The 20,458-nt window shown below is 36.5% G+C and overlaps 2 protein-coding genes and 1 non-coding gene across 8 annotated transcripts; all 3 read left to right on the plus strand.

The window, feature by feature from the left end:
- Positions 1–818: 818 nt before the first annotated feature.
- On the plus strand, positions 819–15,091 carry LOC111460244 (cytosolic purine 5'-nucleotidase). Of its 3 annotated transcripts, none has more exons than XM_023103405.1 (17): positions 819–1,136; positions 1,392–1,489; positions 2,150–2,266; positions 2,487–2,576; positions 2,684–2,799; positions 3,728–3,827; positions 4,971–5,042; positions 5,124–5,171; positions 5,251–5,328; positions 5,408–5,527; positions 6,203–6,308; positions 10,335–10,498; positions 13,337–13,471; positions 13,767–13,948; positions 14,432–14,494; positions 14,587–14,665; positions 14,753–15,091. In XM_023103405.1, exons 1-17 carry the CDS (start codon positions 884–886, stop codon positions 14,813–14,815), a joined length of 1,884 nt encoding a protein of 627 aa, XP_022959173.1. In that variant the 5' UTR covers positions 819–883; the 3' UTR covers positions 14,816–15,091. The 3 variants fall into 3 exon arrangements, with proteins under 3 accessions (XP_022959173.1, XP_022959175.1, XP_022959176.1); XM_023103407.1 differs by having other exon boundaries at positions 884–1,136; positions 13,818–13,948; XM_023103408.1 differs by lacking the exons at positions 819–1,136; positions 1,392–1,489 and adding an exon at positions 1,496–1,834.
- On the plus strand, positions 9,451–9,556 carry LOC111460480. Its single transcript, XR_002713426.1, has one exon. It is a non-coding gene; the product is annotated as a U6 spliceosomal RNA (small nuclear RNA).
- Positions 15,092–17,094: 2,003 nt separating the features above from the next.
- LOC111460245 (protein TRIGALACTOSYLDIACYLGLYCEROL 4, chloroplastic) lies at positions 17,095–20,121 on the plus strand. Of its 4 annotated transcripts, none has more exons than XM_023103409.1 (6): positions 17,095–17,205; positions 17,270–17,547; positions 17,652–17,904; positions 17,996–18,350; positions 18,979–19,316; positions 19,706–20,121. In XM_023103409.1, exons 2-6 carry the CDS (start codon positions 17,279–17,281, stop codon positions 19,904–19,906), a joined length of 1,416 nt encoding a protein of 471 aa, XP_022959177.1. In that variant the 5' UTR covers positions 17,095–17,205; positions 17,270–17,278; the 3' UTR covers positions 19,907–20,121. The 4 variants fall into 4 exon arrangements, with proteins under 4 accessions (XP_022959177.1, XP_022959178.1, XP_022959179.1 ...); XM_023103410.1 differs by having other exon boundaries at positions 17,098–17,205; positions 17,251–17,547; XM_023103411.1 differs by having other exon boundaries at positions 17,113–17,205; positions 17,244–17,547.
- The last annotated feature ends 337 nt before the right edge of the window (positions 20,122–20,458 follow it).

Raw genomic sequence — 20,458 nt, forward strand, 5'->3', positions numbered from 1 at the left:
TTTCTTTGCTTTCGTCACTCAGTGCATCCCTACTATTGCCCTCGTCAAAATTTATGTCTAACTATCGAGATCTTTTGCTCAATATGCTCGTACTCGTTTAGCTCGACAAGTAAGGAGTTTTCCTAAGCGTTTTGTTTCCAGACTAAGTGACCCGAGTTTGAGAATTTTGTTTAGTTAGCAAAAACATAAATTTAAATAAATAGTCGAACATTCCGAACTAACCTAATTTAATATTTTAAGATTGGATTCATAATTTAATAAAATTCGGAGAAAATGGAGGAAAAGAAAATCAAGGAAAATAGAGAGAAAATGAGATGAAACGGGCTGAAATAGCAAGAATTTTCGATCTTTCTCGGTTCGAAAATCCAGAATTTAAATGGAAAACCGTCCTTTTAAACGATATTGATTTATCATAAACATTCAATTTAAAGCTTTTAATTAAGGAAATCTTTAGTAAATCTCGAGCGTTCCCTAGCTCGATTATTTCTTTGCTTTCATCACTCAGTGCATTCTCATTACTGCCCTCCGACAAAATTTCTATTCAACTATCGAGATCTTTTGCTCGATATGCTCGCTCGACAATCAAGAAATTTCTCTCAGCATTTCGTTTTCGAGCTAGGTGACCCGAGTTTGAGGATTTTGTTTAATTAGTAAAAATAAAAATTTAAATAAATAGTTGAACATTGAACAAACCTAATTAAATATTTTTGGAATGGGTTTATAATTTAATAAAAATTTATTAAATTAAAAAAAAAAAAAAAAAAGTCTTCAAGCAATCCAATATCGGCACGTGTTTTATCTTCATCTCTTCATGCCAAACTAAAGAAAGAAAGGAAAGGAAAGGAAAGTCTTCGTTTCTGCAGGACGCTGAAATCCTTCAACAATGGCAGCGGCCGCTTATCTGGGGAACCCTGTGCTCACAAGAGTCGCGTTACTTGGTTGTACAAGCAAACCGCAACTGACTTCACTCACAGCTCGGAAGATGACGCTGTGTTTGTGCGCCATGGACTCCAAATCAGTAGGTGTTGGAGGTGATGTATTTTCTGTGACGTCGTCGGCGAAGTCTGGAGTTGATTATCTCGGACAGAGCACTAAAGGAGATATGAATCTCAAACTCGAGCATCTTGAGGCTTTTGGTAACTCTCTTTGATCAATTGAAATGTCATTTTTTGTCTTATTAGTTTGTGTTTCTTCAAACTGATTGTGTAGTCTACTTGTTTCTTGTATTGCGCCGTTGATTGGACCGATAGTTAACAAGAATTTGAAGAACTTAGTTTCAGTATCTTACATTATGCACTTACAATCAGTCCATGTATCATCCATTGGTGACAAATTCTGTGAGGTTCAGCGTGGTTATTTTTGTGTAAGTGGCGTTTTCCTTTCTCATGTAGGCGCAGATGGTGAAGAAACGCTAGAAGGTCCAATTGAGGAAGTTGCGAGATTAGAGGCACAGGAAGCCGAGGATCTCCTTAGTGATTTGGGAATCCCGGTTAGTGGTCAAGCAACATAGTTCCATCATGCTTTTCTGCATTTCTGAAGTTTCAGTATGCTGGCCTTTGAGGATTGAATTTAACTCGACTCTCTACTGCTCCACTGTATGTGCTCGGCTAGAAGGGCGGAATAGAACAACCTGATTGAAGCATGATAATCATATGTTTTTAATGCTTTATATGTTCCATACTAGGTCCCGTGCTTTGTTCCCTTTTTGGAGATTGTTGATTATCCATCGCTAATTCCTTAAATGCTTTATTTTTGTGCTGGTTTATCCTAATTCATATAAGGAAAAGACAGTTCATTCAGCCGCTTCCTTCAAAAAGAGCGAGGCATGGTTTTGGTAGGCACGAAATATTGGATTTTCATCTTTAATCAATGCATAGCGCTATCAATCTTCAATTTTTTGCTTCCATGGGCTCTATAATTCGTTGTATGCAAGAAAAAATGACTGGTTCCTCGAGAATGTTAACCTTTACAACGTGATTTAGGCTATTGTACTATGTTTTAAGAATATTAATGAACTTTATGTTTTTTTTATTCTTTATTTCCAAATGGTTTATTTTGTCCTTCCCTTCATCTTTTTTTATTGTAATTTAAAAAAATTGCTAGACAAACATCAACGCCTTATTTTCTCCACTCATAAATGTTTTTGCAGAGTCCTTCATCAAGAAATTCACCACAGGGTATATTTTGTAGCCGAACATTGAATCTTCGATCGATCAGTGTCATTGGATATGACATGGACTACACATTGATGCATTATAATGTCATGGTAATTGTCTCTAATATTTTTGCACCCCGTTAGCATGGGAAAAGGATTAGGGAAATTTTATAGCTAGTGATCTCTTTCCTATAAGAAGGATGGTCAATAAAATTAAGACCCTGACATATTGCATACTAACTTAACTCTTTCATTAGCTGCCCTTTGCCTTTCACATTAATGACCGTCCATCCTTTAATTATTTTTGGAAAAATAACTTGTACTCCTTCAGGCTTGGGAGGGAAGAGCGTACGACTACTGTATGGAAAACTTAAGGAACATGGGTTTCCCTGTTGATGGACTTGCTTTTGACCCAGACTTGGTAATACTTTTTGAGCTAGCTTAAGAACTGTTGTGGTGGACTTTGTTTCTGATCCTTATATCTTGTGTTTCCATTGTTTCTGCATCTGCCACTTTGATATTTAATAGGTTATTAGAGGCCTAGTCATAGACAAAGAGAGAGGTAACTTGGTGAAGGCTGATCGTTTTGGTTATATAAAAAGAGCAATGCATGGAACAAACATGCTGTCTACTCGAGATGTAAGGTATATGTTTAAGTATACTTTGTTCTGAACTCCTGTTGTGCAAGATAATTATTAGTTTGATGAAAGGCATGCATTCAGTCCTTTAAATTGTAATAAGATGCTAGCTTTACCTTTTTGCATGCTTAAACTACACCTTTTGCCTCTCAGATGATATAAAATACATTTACGCATGTATTCCAGTGTGTACTTCATATCATCGCAATTATATAATTTCCTGGATCTTATGAAGGACTTCAAGAAATACTTTGAATTGTACAGCTTTTCGACAGTTTAAAAATTTCTATTTGTATTAAGGTTTTATTGGAAGTCTTTGTTCTCTGATGTTGCATTTTTTTAGAAATAGGTAATTTGCTCCACCAACTTATAATTGGTGTCTTCCCATATTGTATTTTACATGCAAATGTCAATAGTTTAAAACAAAAATCTTGGCTCGGGAATGATAACTATGTTACAATATAGAATAATGGCTCATTACATATTGTGGAAAACCTGACTTGCTTATATCAAAATACATATTCTTCCTTTCCAGAACCTATGCGTTGCTATGTGCATTTTTCTTCTAAACAGGGTGTTAATGGCCGCACTCCTATTATACTCATGACCTACCACTCTAAGAGAGAACAAAAGTTTTAAACCCATTAAGTTTTCCACCTGGTGCTTGGTAACCAAGGCTTTGGGGGATGTCTCTTCTAAACACACCAAGCCTTTCCCACTAAGACCACCCCTTAAAGAACGTGTGTTACCGTGTGCATGTCTCATTATATTAATCTTTTGTTCGTGCTTCTCCTACTGTATGCTCAAATTATCCCATAGGATTGAGTTTGGTAGACTAGCCTTGCTATGTTTTTGTTAATATAGACTATATTACACATTGCAAAAAAAAAAGCGATAGGCAAGTTTTCTATTGATACTAATGGTCTGTGCATAGTGAGATTTATGGGAGGGAATTGGTGGACCTGCGTAAGGAGAATCGATGGGAGTTCCTCAATACACTATTTTCTGTATCAGAGGCTGTTGCTTATATGCAGGTGGGTATTATGATTCACCCTATTATTTAACATTGCTCTTGTTAGAGATTTAACTTCTTGCTCTTTGTTACAATCAGTTGCTTTGCTTAGGATTCCTAAAGGATTAAGATTTCTTTTGCATTGCCGGGTGTGAAATCTATAAATCATGGTTTTGTGTAGACAATAAATTTGTACAGATGAAGGGTAGAACTGCCAGCCTTATGCAACAACAATATTATATAAGTGCTCTCTAGTTCAACTACGTCCAAAGCAAAGGTAGGCCCACAAAAAGAAAGGGCCTAATCAAAGGGGAAGTACAACACTCGCAACATTTACCAAAGAGAACTCCAAACTTTGGTGATAAAAATAAAGGATTAATATATAATAAATTTGAATTGATGGCCCAAATTCTAAGCATCTTTCCAAGAACTATCTTGATAGGCACTTGAAAGTTCTTTAGCACTGGTTAATAGAGAGAAAAGTTAATCACAAAATGATAACCACCTCTCTTCCAACTCTTGCTGTATCTTATATACTTCTTCCACCCCCATAACTACCCGTACCCATCCTCCTTATCCTATGCACAACGAACTCTCTAGTTGTTTCACATCCCTTCTTAAGTAACTGGATTGGAAGAGTAATATGCCTATAAATACTTCCTAGCCAATAAGTAACTGGATTGGAAGAGTAATATGCCTATAAATACTTCCTACCCCATGTGTGGCCTTGCCCCTCCACAACTTTACTATGAGTGTAATCTTTAATCCCTACAAAATAATACAGTAAGAGAAAAGTTTTCTCCTCTAAAACTCTGATTTGCTACCATTCTCTTAAGTTGGAACTACCTATCACTGGGACACGGCAGGCTCTCCTGCCTAGGTAATGTTTCCTACTAAAAAAAACTACAGGTGCTAGAAGTAGTTCTTTAACTTTCTCTGTTTTTTCTTTTTTCTTATTGTTTTAGAAATTTATTTCCCTTTTTAATAAATGCTAATTGGAGAGTATTTATTATTCTGTGGTCTCCTTTGGATGTTTGTGTTCTTATACATGGTTTTGTTCAATGAAGTTCTTTTTTTATGTCCAGATGCAGGCCTAATATCAAGTTGTTGCTCCATTTGTATATTAAATGTATTTCTCTTCATTAAGTGATGTGAGTTCTCTCAGATGGTAGACAGATTGGACGATGGAGCCATAGAAGCAGCAGTTGGTCCACTTGATTATAAAGGACTTTACAAGGTATAATGCTTCTACGCTACATCTTTCACAAAACTCAATGTTATTGTTCGTGCAGATTTTAAGTTTAATCTTGGGTCACAGGCTGTTGGGAAAGCACTATTCAGGGCACACGTCGAGGGTCAGCTTAAGGTAGATACTCGTTGAACCAAATGTTTTAATTGTTGCTGGTTACATTTCATTACCATATACTGATTCTTGAAATTCACAGAGTGAGATAATGTCTAATCCTGAATTATTTGTCGAGCCTGACCCTGTACTACCATTGACTCTACTGGATCAAAAAGAGGTATAACCCTTAAGTGATAATTGGTTATTCTATTTGCTGTCATGATTTTGTATTCATTGCTTGAGAAAATGTGCAACAGGCTGGAAAAAAGCTTTTGCTTATTACCAACTCAGATTATCATTACACGGATAAAATGATGCAGCATTCTTTTAATAGATTTCTTCCAAATGATATGGGATGGCGAGATCTATTTGATATTGTAAGTTGAGTTTTAGTTCATTTGTTCGTATTTTGATATTTTTTGGTGCTCTTGATAGTTTGTTTAAGACATGAGGGTGATCCCCCATTCTTGCTTCTCTAAAGTATTGCCGTGCACTTGTTTTTCTTATCAAGCTCTTCTGCAATGTCTTCCTTGGTATTTGGCTGTAATTATGTACAGGTTGTTGGAGTAATTTCTATTTCTAGAATCTTCCTGGTTCTCTATATGGAAGTTTTGCCCTCTGGATAGTGGGTTAGGTGCTGTTTTTGTGGTTCGATGGATAGCTTTAGTGGCTCTTCGGTCTTTGTAGTTCTACTTCTTGGATAATTTTGTTTCTTTATTTTGGCTTTTGTAATTCTTGAGGAATTTCACTTTATTGATTGTGTTGCTTCTTCTTTTCACTTCCTTTGAGAATTAATACCCTGGAACTGATTTCTTTTTTCATATCTAAACGAAAAATTTATTTCTTGTTTAGAAAAATTAGGTCTAGGAAGAAATCTTGTATGGTTTTCAAAATGGATTTTGAGTTGTTATTATGAATTTTGGTTTTTGTTGGACTAGTTGTGTTCTTCCAATGAAGGATACTCATAACTCCTGTTGTAATTCTTCATTTTAGGAATGATTTTTTTGTTTCCTTTTTGTTAAAGGAAAAAAAAGCTGACGATTTACTTATAGGTAATAGTCTCGGCAAGAAAGCCAGAATTTTTCCAAACGTCTCATCCATTGTACGAGGTGGTGACTGGTGAGGGTCTCATGCGTCCATGCTTCAAGGCTGTTGAAGGTAATTAATGTGCTTTAGTCCCTATCCTACAGCTTTTTTCCAGTTTTTTTAATATATACGATTTTAATTTTGATTTTATAAAAAACTGTACGTCCATCATCAAAAGGGATTGACAAAAGAAGGGGAGATAATATATCCCAACCGGCAATTCAAAAGAGTTACAAAAAACAGAGGCCAACGGATTTAAATTTGACTTGGGCTATAATTACAAATCAAAGTAGAAGTAGACTATGTAGAAGCAAATAAAATAACCAAACCCATACCTCCGCATTGGATTCTTGATTATGATAGACTCTAGAATTTCTCTCGAACCGAAGCCTCCAAAGGAGTCACATCAACCTTTTGAAGTATTGGTATAATTGAATTTACTGTAATCCAATAACTTAAAATTTTGGGTTGATTAATGATTTAACATGGTATTAGAGTAGGAGGTCCTGTGTTCAAATTCCCATAATGTCATTTACTCATCGATTAATATTGATTTTCACTTGTTGGACCTTAAATTTTTTAGTACACAAGTTAGGGAGAGTGTTAAATTATTGATGTAATAAATTTTTGCAACCCATAAGCTTAAGTTTTTGGTTAGATTAATGAATTAATTGGACCAAAAGATCTTGGCTTGATCCTTAAAAAGAAGTTCCACCGATGAGTTGGAGGAGTGCATCCAAAGCTTTGCCATGCCAGCATCACCGGGGGCTAAATAAACTAACCAATCTTTCCCAACAACCAGTCGCAAATAGACAGAAAAACAAAAGATGCATCAATGTTTCCTCACTGCCTTTGCAAAGGACACACGAAACTTGGGGAAAGCTATGTATTCTTTGAATTCTGTTCAAGTATTCATCCTGTCAAATGAGAAATCCACAAGAAAACCTTCACTCTTTCAGAAATTGTTCCAAACGAGAGATATGGATTTCAAGGCTCAATAAGGTTCTGGTTTTTATGCTTCAATGACATTCTTCTCGGTATCGCCTTGAATTGGGATTGATCAGCTTTTATATATGGATTCTTGGATTGATTTTTGGTTTCATTTAAAGATGGTTTTCTTGCCAACTCTGACCTCTGGAACGCTTTTTTGTTTTAATATTCAAATTGAGGAAGGAGTGTGAAATTTTCTCCAGAAGGGCAATGATGTTGGAAAAGTTGAAGCATTGAATTAGCTGGATCTTAGTTTCTTAATCTTTAGTTTAAGGTGGCTTGAATAATGGGGGTATGAAATGAAACAATGGTACTTTTCTACCAAAAGGGAGTTGGAAATTTTGGCCTTCATTCTTCTCCTTTGGTGTTGTAGGGTGTTTAGCATTTATGGTTTGAATCTTTTGATTTTCGTTCAGAAAGCAAGATACTTGATTGTTTGAGATACCATTCGATAAAATTTCTAGGCTGTGGAGGTTTATAGAGGTTTCTTTCTTTTCCAAAATGGAACTACTTTACAGGGTGTTTTCTACTAATGCCTAATTCTTTTGTTTTTGGATGTTGGAATGTATCTTTGGGATCTCAGATGATTGAGTCTAGCAGTATTTTGGAGGAGGCTGAATTTGTTGTCTTTTGATCTTCATTAACTCTAAGTTTTGGTACGTCAAAAGGCTGCAGAAAACAGCATTTTAATTTAGAGTGCTTTTGGAGAATGACTCAAGTAATACCATGCTTCAACTTCAATAGGGCTAGTCTTGCCTCTTAGTGCTTCTGTACTATCTTTTAGTTTCTTAGGATGGGATTCGTAACCATAGGTTAATTCAAATAACCTATGTAATTTTAGCCAATTATCCATTAAGCCTAGCCTACATGTGACTGCCCTCTTATACACTTTTGATTTGAGAATTAATTAATGCCATTAGGCTTTTTCTCTCCAAGATTTGGTATTAGAGCAAATCTTGAACCTCTGCCTCTGGTTGTATCCAAGAACTTGGATGTGGGTGAGCAAGGAACCAACCCCAACTAGCTTCATGTGGTTTCTCTCGACTTTCAATTCGACATTCTTCCTATGGTAGAATTACCCAATCCTAAGAAATTCTAGAAGAATTACAAATGAATTTGTGAGGATTGATGTTGGAAAACGCTAAGCTAAGTGGATAAGCAAGGGAAGGAAAAACTAAAGGAACAAACCAGGGGTGTAACGTCCAAGCCAACTGCTGACAGATATTATCCGCTTTGCCATTACGTATCGCCGTTAGCCTCACGATTTTAAATCATACGCTAGGGAGAGATTTCCACACCCTTATAAGAAATGCTTCGTTCTCATCTCCAACCGATGTGGGATTTAACAATCCACCCCCCTTGGGGGCCAGCGACCACGCTTGCCTGGTGTCTGGCTTTGATACCATTTGTAACAGTCCAATTCCACCGCTAGCAGATATTGTCTGCTTTAGCTCGTTACATATCGTCGTCATCCTTACGGTTTTAGAACACGTCTGCTAAGGAGAGGTTTCCGTACCCTTATAAGGAATGCTTCGTTCCCCTCTCCGACCGATGTAGGATCTAACAATCCACCCCCTTGGGGGCCATCGAGGGGGCCATCGTCCTCACTGGCACACCACCCGGTGTCTAACTCTGATACTATTTATAACAGCCAAGCCCACTGCTAGTAGATATCGTCTGTTTCAGCCCGTTATGTATCGTCGTCAACCTCACGATTTTAATACGCGTATTTTAGGGAGAGGTTTTCACACCCTTATAAGGAATGTTTCATTCCACTCTCCAACCGATGTGGGATCTCACAATCTACCCTCCTTGGGGGCCCACGTCCTCCCTGGCACACCGCCCGATGTTTGGCTCTAATACCATTTGTAACAACCCAAGCCCACCGCTAAAAGATATTGTCTGCTTTGACCCATTACGTATCGCCGTTAACCTCACGGTTTTAAAACGCGTCTACTAGGGAGATATTTTCACACCCTTATAAGGAATGCTTCGTTCCTCTCTCCAACCAATGTGAGATCTAACAATAAAAAATTTTGGTTAATCTGTTCGATTGCCATGCAACCATCCCAGCCAGGACAAGCCTTGCCGAGAGCGATCCTTTGCCGCATATTCGAAGGATCATTGGACTGTTAATCATGCTCTAGACACATAGCAGTGGTTCATCCACCCAATTATGGTTCTTGTATCCTTAGAACTCAAGGACACAGTTGTACAACCTATAGAACAAATCGGGGACATCCAATAAAATTGGAACGATACAGAGAAGATTAGTATGGCCCCTCTGCGCAAGGATGACACGCACGAATCGAGAAATGTCCAAATTTTTTATTGTTAGATTCCACATCGGTTGGAGAGGGGAACAAAACATTCCTTATGAGGGTGTGGAAACCTCTCTCTAGCAGACGCATTTTACGACTGTGAGGCTAATGACGATACGTAATGGGCCAAAGCAAGCAATATCTGTTAGCGGTGGGCTTGAGTTGTTACAAATAGTATCTAGAGGCAGGCACCGGGCGGTGTGCCAGCGAGGACGTGGGCCCCCAAGGAGAGTTGATTGATCCCACATCGGTTGGAGAGTGGAACGAAACATTCCTTATAAGGGTGTGGAAACCTCTCCCTAATAGACGCGTTTTAAAACCGTGAGATTAACGGCGATAGGTAATGGACCAAAGTGGATAATATCTACTAGCGGGTGGCTTGGACTGTTATAAGGGTGCAAGACATGGACAAAAGGGAAGATATATCATCCAACTCTGTTTGCAAAAAAACCAAAGGCAAGAAAAATGGGAAAAGAAAACTCATGGAACCCTTAATAATTCATCAAGGAGTATAATTCTCTATACTGTTCATTTTTGCTCTACCAAAACATTGAAGGGAGACCTTTCTATGCTATAATTTTTTTTTCTACTTTCTAGGATATCGGGCTTATTTCTTGTTTTAGGGATTGTTACCAAACTCTTAAGAAAGGCGTTTTGCACTTTGTAACTTTTCACTACTATAATGAAAAAGTTAGTAATTTTAATTGCCAGGTTATGTAAACGTCTTTATGGTGTGTTCTTGCTTATGCTTTAATACCGGTGTTTAATTGATCAGCTTTATATGCAGGGGGCTTGTACTCTGGTGGTAGCGCACAAATGATTGAGAACTCTTTAAACATTCATGGCGATGAGATATTGTATGTAGGTGATCACATTTATACCGATGTAAGCCAATCTAAAGTACACCTGCGCTGGAGAACAGCATTAATTCTACGAGAATTGGAAGAAGAGGTATGTGCAGAAACTATTGAATACTCTCTAAACTGTTCTTTTCCATCTTCTTTACGCAAACTTGAATTTAGGGAAGAATAATAATAATATTGTATTTCTTCTTACGCATCTAAAACAAATACAAGATCCTCTTATAGAGAAAAATGACCATCAGCCAGTAAAGAAAGGAACATTACAAATATTAATAAGGAATATATGCATAATATACAATCAATATTAGAAAAGATATAACATGAGATCCAACACTCCCTTCAATTTGATAAGTTTATCAAATTGTCTTTTTAAAGACTTTTAGCTAACAAATCAATTGTTTGATCTATCGTCGAAAGATAAGGTATGCATATAAACACTTGCATCAATTTTCTCTTTTATGAAATGTTTGTCAACTTTAATATGCTTTGTCCTATCAAGTAGGCCTGGATTATGAATTATGGCGACGGCAGCCTTGTTATCACAATAGACCCATATGGGCGTTTGTTTAGACAATTTCAATTCTTCAAGTATCTTATTAATTCATATATCTTAAGTGCTGTATGATGATCTAGTGCTTGCTACCAAAAAGACTTGTTAGAGGTGAGTGGCCACTTGGGTTCCAACAATGGGTAGTGGTGGCTGGGGTTTTAGAGTGTGGCTAGAGTTTCTAGAGACCGTTGGAGATTGATAATTTTGTGGCTTTGATACCAACTTGAATTCAGGAAAGAAGAATAATGTTATTGTATTTCTTCTTACATATCTAAAACAATACAAGGTCATCTTATGTAGAAGAAAGACCATCAACCTATAAGAAAAGGAATATTACTAATATAAATTAGGAATATATACACCATCAATATTACAAAGAATGTAAAAGGAAATTCAACATATAGGAAACTAATACTTGCATTCCCAAAGGAGTGCAAGAAAGATGGAGATGGATTATCCTCACCAAGCCAAGAGGATTGCAGAAAAGCTTCTAGGTTGGCATAAATAACAGAAAAAGTATAAATTACAAAAATATTTCGATAGGGAGAACCAAGTAAAAGCTTGGATTCCAACGATCTCAAAAGACATTTTAACTAGCCTCCTTCCCTTGAAAAGTTCTCTTGTTTATTTTTCAAACCACAGTTTACATAGAAGCGTTGTCACCACATTTGTCTAGAGGACTCTCATTTGACCTCCTCATTTGACCTTGGAAGGTAGAAGGCTACACCACTCAAGAGTTGAAAGACCCTGGGTCCTATTCCTTATATATCTTGATTTTAAAGTAGCGTCTTCACCACTTATTATCTCAACTTTAAACACCCTAATTCATGTTCCCAATATGTCTATCACAACCAAAAATAATTTCTCAAAACTAAGCAATGGTGATGTGGCTAATTTATTTTAAACCTGGAAGCTCTTTTGTCAAGCTTTTCCCAATTTAAATCTTCTTTTTCTAGGGCATTCAATTATTGGGCGCGCTATGGTGTTAAAATTTGTTATAAACCTTCAATGAAAAAGAATCTAGCCACCGCTGAACAGGTTTCTTTTAACATTATAAGCGGTGAGCTAATCAGCAATAGTTTTTGTTTTTATGTGATCTACGTAGTTGCTATCTTCATTAATAAAAAATCCTTGAAAACTAAATCTATATACATGTGACTTAACATTATTAGTGGTGGGCTAATCGGCAATAACTTTTGTTTTTAAGTGATCGACTTCATTGCCATGTCCATTAATAACAAATCCTTGAAAAGGCAATAACTTTTGTTTTTAAGTGATCGACTTCATTGCCATGTCCATTAATAACAAATCCTTGAAAACTAAATCTATATACATGTGACTTAACATTATTAGTGGTGGGCTAATCGGCAATAACTTTTGTTTTTAAGTGATCGACTTCATTGCCATGTCCATTAATAACAAATCCTTGAAAAGGCAATAACTTTTGTTTTTAAGTGATCGACTTCATTGCCATGTCCATTAATAACAAATCCTTGAAAACTAAATCTATATACATGTGACTTAACATTATTAGTGGTGGGCTAATCGGCAATAACTTTTGTTTTTAAGTGATCGACTTCATTGCCATGTCCATTAATAACAAATCCTTGAAAAGGCAATAACTTTTGTTTTTAAGTGATCGACTTCATTGCCATGTCCATTAATAACAAATCCTTGAAAAATAGACCTGGATACCATGAAAAACAATTCATTACTAACAAATTCTTGAAAAATAAGCCTAGATACCATGAAAAATATATTTTTTAGAAGTTAATATATAGAGAATTAGTTCTAAGGTACGCAAAAATGTGTGGCATGTTCTTCAAGATTAGTGCTATAAACCCATATATCATCAAAATAAACTACCGAGAAGTTTCTAAAAATGGTTGTGAAACTTCATTCCCTAAAACCAAAAATTGTAGTAAAAGCCATTATTCTATGAAGTGTTTTTCCCCTTGTAGAATAATGGCTACGTAAGTATGCTGCTTTTCTTAGGGCTTTTATATTCAACTTCCAAAATGTTTATATAAAGTCTGGTTGCAATGATGCAGAAATATGAACAGAGCTTAAATATTGAACTGAGAATAAACCGGAAGAATAGAGCTTCCAAAACTTTAGCATCTTTCTTATCTTGAAAAATGAAGGAAGAAATGGAAGATAATAAGCATAAGTGTCATTTACAACTCATTAAAAATAAGTAGAATTCTAACCGGAATTGGGTTCTTATTTAAGTTATTTAGGGTAGTGCTTTTTATTGGAAGTTCAAAGTTTTGGTCCAAATCACATCTGGATCAATCAATGATTTTCCTGTTCATGCTTTTCTAGCCAGATTATTGTTGAATTCTGATATTTATATTATAATATTTGATTGTGCAGTATAGTGCTTTGATTCGTAGTCGTGGTCATCGAGCATCTCTCATTGAGCTTATAAATCAAAAGGAAGTTGTGGGGGATCTGTTCAATCAACTTCGGCTTGCTTTGCAAAGGCGTAGTCAAGGTCGTCCTGCTCAAGTAAGCTTTTGTTCTTTGGTTCTTCTATACCGTCCTATGAAGTTATAAGGAGATTTCCTTTGGAGATATCACTTTGCTATGAAAACTTTGGGTAGATTCTTTTTATACTTTTGGCCTTAGTTTGACTTTGAGTAGCGGTGGTTGGAATATGACCAAGGAGGTGCTTGATTTACCCTTATCTTCGCAATAGAAGATGTTGTCTATGGCACACAGATCTCTTTGTTATTATTTGTAATATTTGGTCAAGGATGTAGAGAGTAAATGGGGGAGGATAGTTGGAACATGGCTATACCAGACCCTTGCAGCGACTAACATAAATGATGATCGATTATTTTGCGTATGCCAGACCCTTGCAGCGACTAACATGGATGATGAGGAGCTCACTGAGAGCATGCAAAAGCTGCTCATTGTCATGCAAAGATTAGACCAGAAAATTGCTCCAATGCTAGAAGCAGATGGAGATCTATTCAACAAAAGGTAAGATTCCATAATAAAGTACAGCGAAGAAGGATATACTATCATTTTGAAAAGAATATCCATGTTCATTTGTTTTCCTACTGCAGTGCTGATTTTTTTTTTTCTTTTGTCCTCCATCTGTCAAAGGGGAATGGGATAGTTGTTGAACCGTACTCGAAGATCATTAAAACCCTTTTTCAGATAAGAACGTGAATTTCCTTAATTACAACATGAATACAGATTTTCTAGAGAACATGAAGTAGGAAAAGAGTCAGCATCATGTGAATATGAAGGTTGAATAAAATGGAAAGTGCCAATATGGCTTGAATTCAAGTTTAGACTAAAAATAACATAGGATTGGCACTTGTCTTCTTGCTGCTGCATTCTTGTTCTCATCTCGACTGTGAGTAATCGTTTTAGCTATGCTCGGGGTAGCAGAACAATACGTTACCTGGTTGGCTTTTTTGGAACTTAGGTTTAACCTACTCTTAATGTTCTTCCTAGGTGGGGTTTTCTCTCCCGTGCAGGCCTATGGGATAAAAGCCATTTGATGCGACAGATTGAGAAGTATGTTATTTCCCCTTCTGTTCTCAATTTACAGGAATAAAATCTTAGGTCATCATAATATTGGCAATGGTGTTCTTTCCAAACAATTGCAGGTATGCGGATATATACACTTCGAGGGTTTCGAACTTCTTACACTACACACCATTCACGTATTTCCGCTCACAAGAACAGGTCGATATTTTATCTTAATCATTCTCTTAAATAGTATGATATTTTCTCTTCGCATAGTATTTGAGAATGACATTTTTTTTTTTGCAGACATTGGCTCATGATTCATATTCATTCTACTGCTCGCATGATGAAACAACTGCTGATAGTTAAGGACCAAGTGAACAAGTGGTGGCTTATATTATGAGTCCTTTCTCTAAATAAAGTGCTGCAGTTGGTGGAAGGTTCAATAAAAGAACGGAGAATATTGTGCTGATTAGTTCAGGTATGTGAATCATGCGTTCAGGATTAGAGTGTCTCTTATAACTGCAGAAGGACATCATTTTGCCTGTGGTGTAGATTTGCATTTTCTGGACAAATCTCAATTGTCTAAACCAATTTCAAAATGATAAATAAATAAAGTCATATCATGTGTTATCATTTGTTAGACGAACACAACTCTCCACAATGGTATGATATTGTCCACTTTGAGCATAAGCTCTCATGGCTTTGCTTTGGACTTCCTTAAAAGGCCTCATACTAATAGAGAGTGTATTCTTTAATTATAAATCCATGACAGTTCTCTAAACTAACCGATGTGGAACACTTTCATCCAACACCTCTCCTCGAACAATGTATGCCTCCCCTTAATTGAGGCTCGACTCCTTTGGAGTCTTCTCTAGTCACTTTTTTATTATGCCTTCGAGGCTCACAATACTTTGTTTGACATTTGAGGATTTGTCAATCTATTGGCATGGTTAAGTTTAGGGTGGCTCTGATACCATGTTAGACGAACACGACCCTCCACAATGGTTTGATATTGTTCACTTTGAGCATAAGCTCTCATGGTTTTGCTTTGGGCTTCTCCAAAAGGTCTCATACCAATGGAGAGCGTATTCTTTAATTATAAAACCATGACCATTCCCTAAATTAACACCGATGTGGGACACTTTCATCCAACACCTCCCCTCGAACAATGTATGCCTCCCCTTAATCGAGGCTCGACTCCTTTGGAGTCTTCTCTAGTCACTTTTTGACTATGCCTTCGAGGCTCATAATACTTTGTTTGACATTTGAGGATTTGTCAATCTATTGGCATGGTTAAGTTTAGGGGATGACTCTGATATTATGTTAGACGAACACAACTCTCCACAATGGTATGATATTGTCCACTTTGAGTATAAGCTCTCATGGCTTTGCTTTGAGCTTCCCCAAAAGGTCTCGTACCAATAGAGAGTGTATTTTTTAATTATAAACCCATGATCATTCCCTAAATTAATCGACCTAGGATACTTTCATTCAACAATATATTTTTTTTCTTTTCTTTTTTTTTCTCTCTCTTATTTCTCCATTTATTTCCCCCTCCATCCCATCCTTCTTCCTCTTTTCATCCATTGTGATTGTTGTATGAATTCTACTCCGAATTAGACTCTTTTCCGTACAATGAGTTTGACCATTTAGCCTTTGTATTCTCTAAACAAAATAAAGTATTTTGAGTATAGTAATATTTTCAAGATCTTTTCATTAATATTTTTAATTTTGGCAAAGTTTTGTAATGGTTGTTAATACGTGTGTTCTATGAGGATATATATATATTTTAATTTTATTTTATTTGTTGCTAAATGTGAGTTAATTAACTAGCGTGTAGAAATTAGTAGAGTAAAAATTAATACTATTAGGTAAGTTCTAAATTTAATGAAATTAAAAGTTTACGGTAAAAATTGATACAATTTAATAACTTTTACATTCCAATTTCATCCCGATACCTCCCAAGGAAAATTCTGAATTGGATCCAAAATTGACGGGTTAGTGTGAGCTTATCCATGCGGTTATGCACTCTTAGAACTGTCTTCTCGGGCTTTACGCAATCAATCGGATCATATAGATATCCCTTCAACACAACAAAGATTCTGCCTTTCGATGACCTATGTTGTGTTGAAGGGATATCTATATGATCCGATTGATTGCGTAAAGCCCGAGAAGACAGTTCTAAGAGCAAAAATTGTTTTTTTTTTTAAACTATACCACGATTTCATGCCCAGTCATCTATATTGGATAATAATAATAATGAAAAAACTGGTATAGAAAATACTTTGAAAAGTTTATTTAAAGTTTTGAAAATTTCATGTTGAAAGACAGTAATACCCTTTCTAATATCATGTTCATTAAAAAAATAAAATGACGATGATATAATAATAATTAATTTAATAAATCATATTTTAGATGAGAGGTGAACAAGAATAGTAAAATTAATTTTTAAAAATATTCAATAAATTTCTAAATTTTTATTTTTGGGTTGAATAAATTAAAATTTAATTGACCTTTATTTAATAGAATCATAAATTTATAAATTCGTAAATTTAAAAAGTACTAAATTCTTAATTTTGAATATTAAAAAATAAAATAGACAAAATTTGAAACTTTCCCCAAACGTCTTATTTAACCTAAAATATGATTTCAATGTTCGAGTCATTTGGAATTGGAATCCCGAAATGAGTAGAGGAGGAGGAGGATAAGGTGTGGCGGAATTGCTTCAGAATCAGAACCTGTAAGCGTTCCGATCGGTGGAGATTTGGATTTGAATTTGAATTTTGAGTTTTAGGGTTTAGGGTTGTGTTCTTTGTGAAGGTGTTCAGGATGATGAAGAAGCTAAGATGGACTATGGAGGGCCAAAGCTTTTGGGATTTGGATGTTTCAACGCCTAGAACACTCGATGGCTCGGCCTCCCCTGTTCCTACTGATTTGCAGCTACTTCCCTTGGGATTGTCCAGAGGTGTTCGGCTTTCCAGGGCCAAGCAGATCGACTTCATGCAGCAGTTCATGGCTGCTCCTTTTGTTCCTTCTTTCACCCCTTCCCATGGCTTCTCTCTCCAGCGCGTCTTCTCCATCCCCTTTTCGGACTCTGGGTAACTCCATCCTCTCTATTTTGTTCTTGGATTTTTCTCATTTCCTATGTTCATGCACTCATTTGTATTGATTCTCCATCAAATCTGGCTTAAAAGCACTGCAGGTCCGCTACTCTTTTAGGTCAGTTCAATGTGCAGAAATTCGTGTCCTCTCTTAAGAAATCTGGTTTTGGAGAGATGGGTCAGTCGATTTCCTCATTGCTGCAAGGCATTGGAAGGCACCTCCGCGACCGATCTTTGTATGCGTTTGGTATTTCTTCTGATATCTTGTTAACTCCTGATGATGCCCTGTTGATCAGCTTTGATGGATATGGTGACAGTGACATACTTAGAACAAAAGCAGTACTCCACCACAAGGCATGTGTATCCCTGGCCTCTAATTGAATTTGTTAATTCTGTTAGCTGCTTGTTCATTGTTTGATGTAGATTCTTATTCATCCCGTTGCAGTTCTTACATCATGATCTAACAATGGAGGCGCTTTCTCCAGGGCTTTTTGTAGACAAATCTGGTAAATATTGGGATGTGCCTTCTTCGTTAGTCATTGATCTAGGGTCTGCGGATACCGACTCGGGTCTGAGTTATCACTTGTCTATGCACCACAATGCTGGGTCTCCCTCACAATCTGGAAGTGAACAAACCTGTATGGCTCCTTTCTGTTTACTTCCTGGTTTATCAGCCAAGGCTGCGTTTGCCTTAAAGAAGAACTTGGAAATTTGGAGAAGCAACGCCAAGAAGTTGAAGAGGGTGCAACCATATGACATTTTCCTAGCAAATCCTCACGTTTCATTGTCAGGGATCATTGGTATGAATCCAAACTGGTTTCCTTTAATGAAACTTCTGATTATGGATTTATCCCCCAAGTTTTTTGCCATGTTTTAATTCTGTGTCAAATTTTATTGAAGTCTTAATTCAACTCCAAGGCTAGGAAATCGAATAAACAAATAAATGAAATCTCACCAGCCTCGTGGTTTAAGGTTTAATCTCTTTGATTTAGGTGTTGATGTTCATATACAATACTTCGAATGTGATGAGACCATATATTTAGTTGATTTCAATCACGTTAATGAGTAGGGACTTCTTGAAGTTCATCAATATATTGAGGATAAATTGGAACTTTTATAATATTAGGAGCAAAATGTTGTGAAATTTAAGGGACCATATTGTAGCTGCGACCTCATTTTAACTTGCAATTGCCAACTTGGCCATTGAAATTCAAGGATTTGACAAACTCAGAAACCACCATAGTTGGACCCTTAATTCATGTTCAAAATTCTTCATTTTTGCACCAAGGAAACGAAGGAATTTAGTTTAGGATACTTCTGTTGGTATGCAGTTTAGCAGATTGTATGAAACTGCAAGCAATCCCTTGGAAAATTATTATTGTGCAATTTCTACTAATTTTTGCATACCATTTCTATTGATCTTAAAAGGTGCTGTTGCTACTAGCTACTTTGGAGACATTTCGGCTGGATCGGCAGCAGAAGGCAGTCTTCAGGAGTTTAGAGGACTTTACATGCAGACTTCTCGAATAAGATCTACTGTTTTTGCAGATGTATTTGCTTCCATTTCTTTTTCAGCTCAGTATGGGATGTTTCAAAGGAACTTTCTGGATCTTACCCGTTTTTCTGGACGTTTCGATTTCCATTCTGGCTCCAAATTCCTTTCTGGAGCCATGCTCTTGATAGAGGATCTTTCCAATTCCCAGCACCCAAGAACCGAATCCGTGAAAGCGACCTTGCCGAATGCGAGATTTTCCTTTCAGCAGCAGGTACGTATGTTCGTTCTTCATTCAGCTGCTGAGTCTGGTCCAAATCAACAATAAAAAACTTGAAAAGAAAATAAAACAAATCTTGCTAGCACATGTACTTCCTCGTATGATCATCTCTTCTGCTTTTTGGATCTGTGAAGTTCTGGTTTCATGAGTTTCGGAAGTTATTTATGAAATTGTCTCCTGAGTCGAACCCGTAATAAATAATAAAGGATCTTCGCACTTGATTGAACTTTTCCATGATTTTGGAGAAGTTTGAAAGGAAAATGATGATAAATGTTTCGATCGAATTCAGTGGCAAAAACTCGTGGAAAAACCTTCTTTACAACTTTGTATAAGGCCACTGATTCGGGGGATGTTTTCGTGTTTTCGTGAAACATTGGTTGCAGATTGCTGGACCTGTTAGCTTTAGAGCAGATTCAGGAGTTGCTATAGATTTGAGTAAAGCAGGATGGGGGAGTTTACAAGTGGAGGAGCCTACATTTGCGTTGGAATATGCGTTGTACGCCCTTGGTTCAGCTAAAGCCATCGCTTGGTATTCACCAAAGCAAAGAGAATTTATGGTAGAGCTCCGTTTCTATGAGAACTGAAAGAGCCCATGTTTCGATTTCGTTTTCGTTTTCGTTTTCGTTTTCGTGTCCTGTTAGACCAATGTTGCCACTTCTATTCTTTATTTTATTTACTCTGAGTCGTGATAGTTCGAACTTGAGAGTATATGTCTTAATCGGATAACCGAGTATCCTCGGTTGACTGTTGGAAATGGCAATATGAACACATTACATCAAGCAAAACTGGCTCTTCTTTTTTCTTTTTTTCTTTGTTCTTTTTAAAGAGAATTTGTTCATGAAACTCTTTTAATGGTATTTTAGAAAATTTGTTATCCTTCTGTTCACATATTCTTTTGAACAACTTTGTTGAAGTATTCTACTTTAAATCTAATTCACATTTCGACATGATGTCAACCTAAAAGATTTATTTAGCGATGGCTTCCTTTCTACACCACTTAAAACTATTCGGTTTGCCACCTCCACCAACGACATCCTTTTATAGTACTTGAAAGACCTCTTAAAGGATTTTAGCTATTCGGTTTGTCAACTACCTCCACCAACGTCATCCTTTTATACTACTCGAAAGATTTTGCT

This window comes from Cucurbita moschata, unplaced genomic scaffold, assembly GCF_002738365.1.
Source record: "Cucurbita moschata cultivar Rifu unplaced genomic scaffold, Cmos_1.0 Cmo_Scf00023, whole genome shotgun sequence".
Classification (NCBI taxonomy): domain Eukaryota; kingdom Viridiplantae; phylum Streptophyta; class Magnoliopsida; order Cucurbitales; family Cucurbitaceae; genus Cucurbita; species Cucurbita moschata.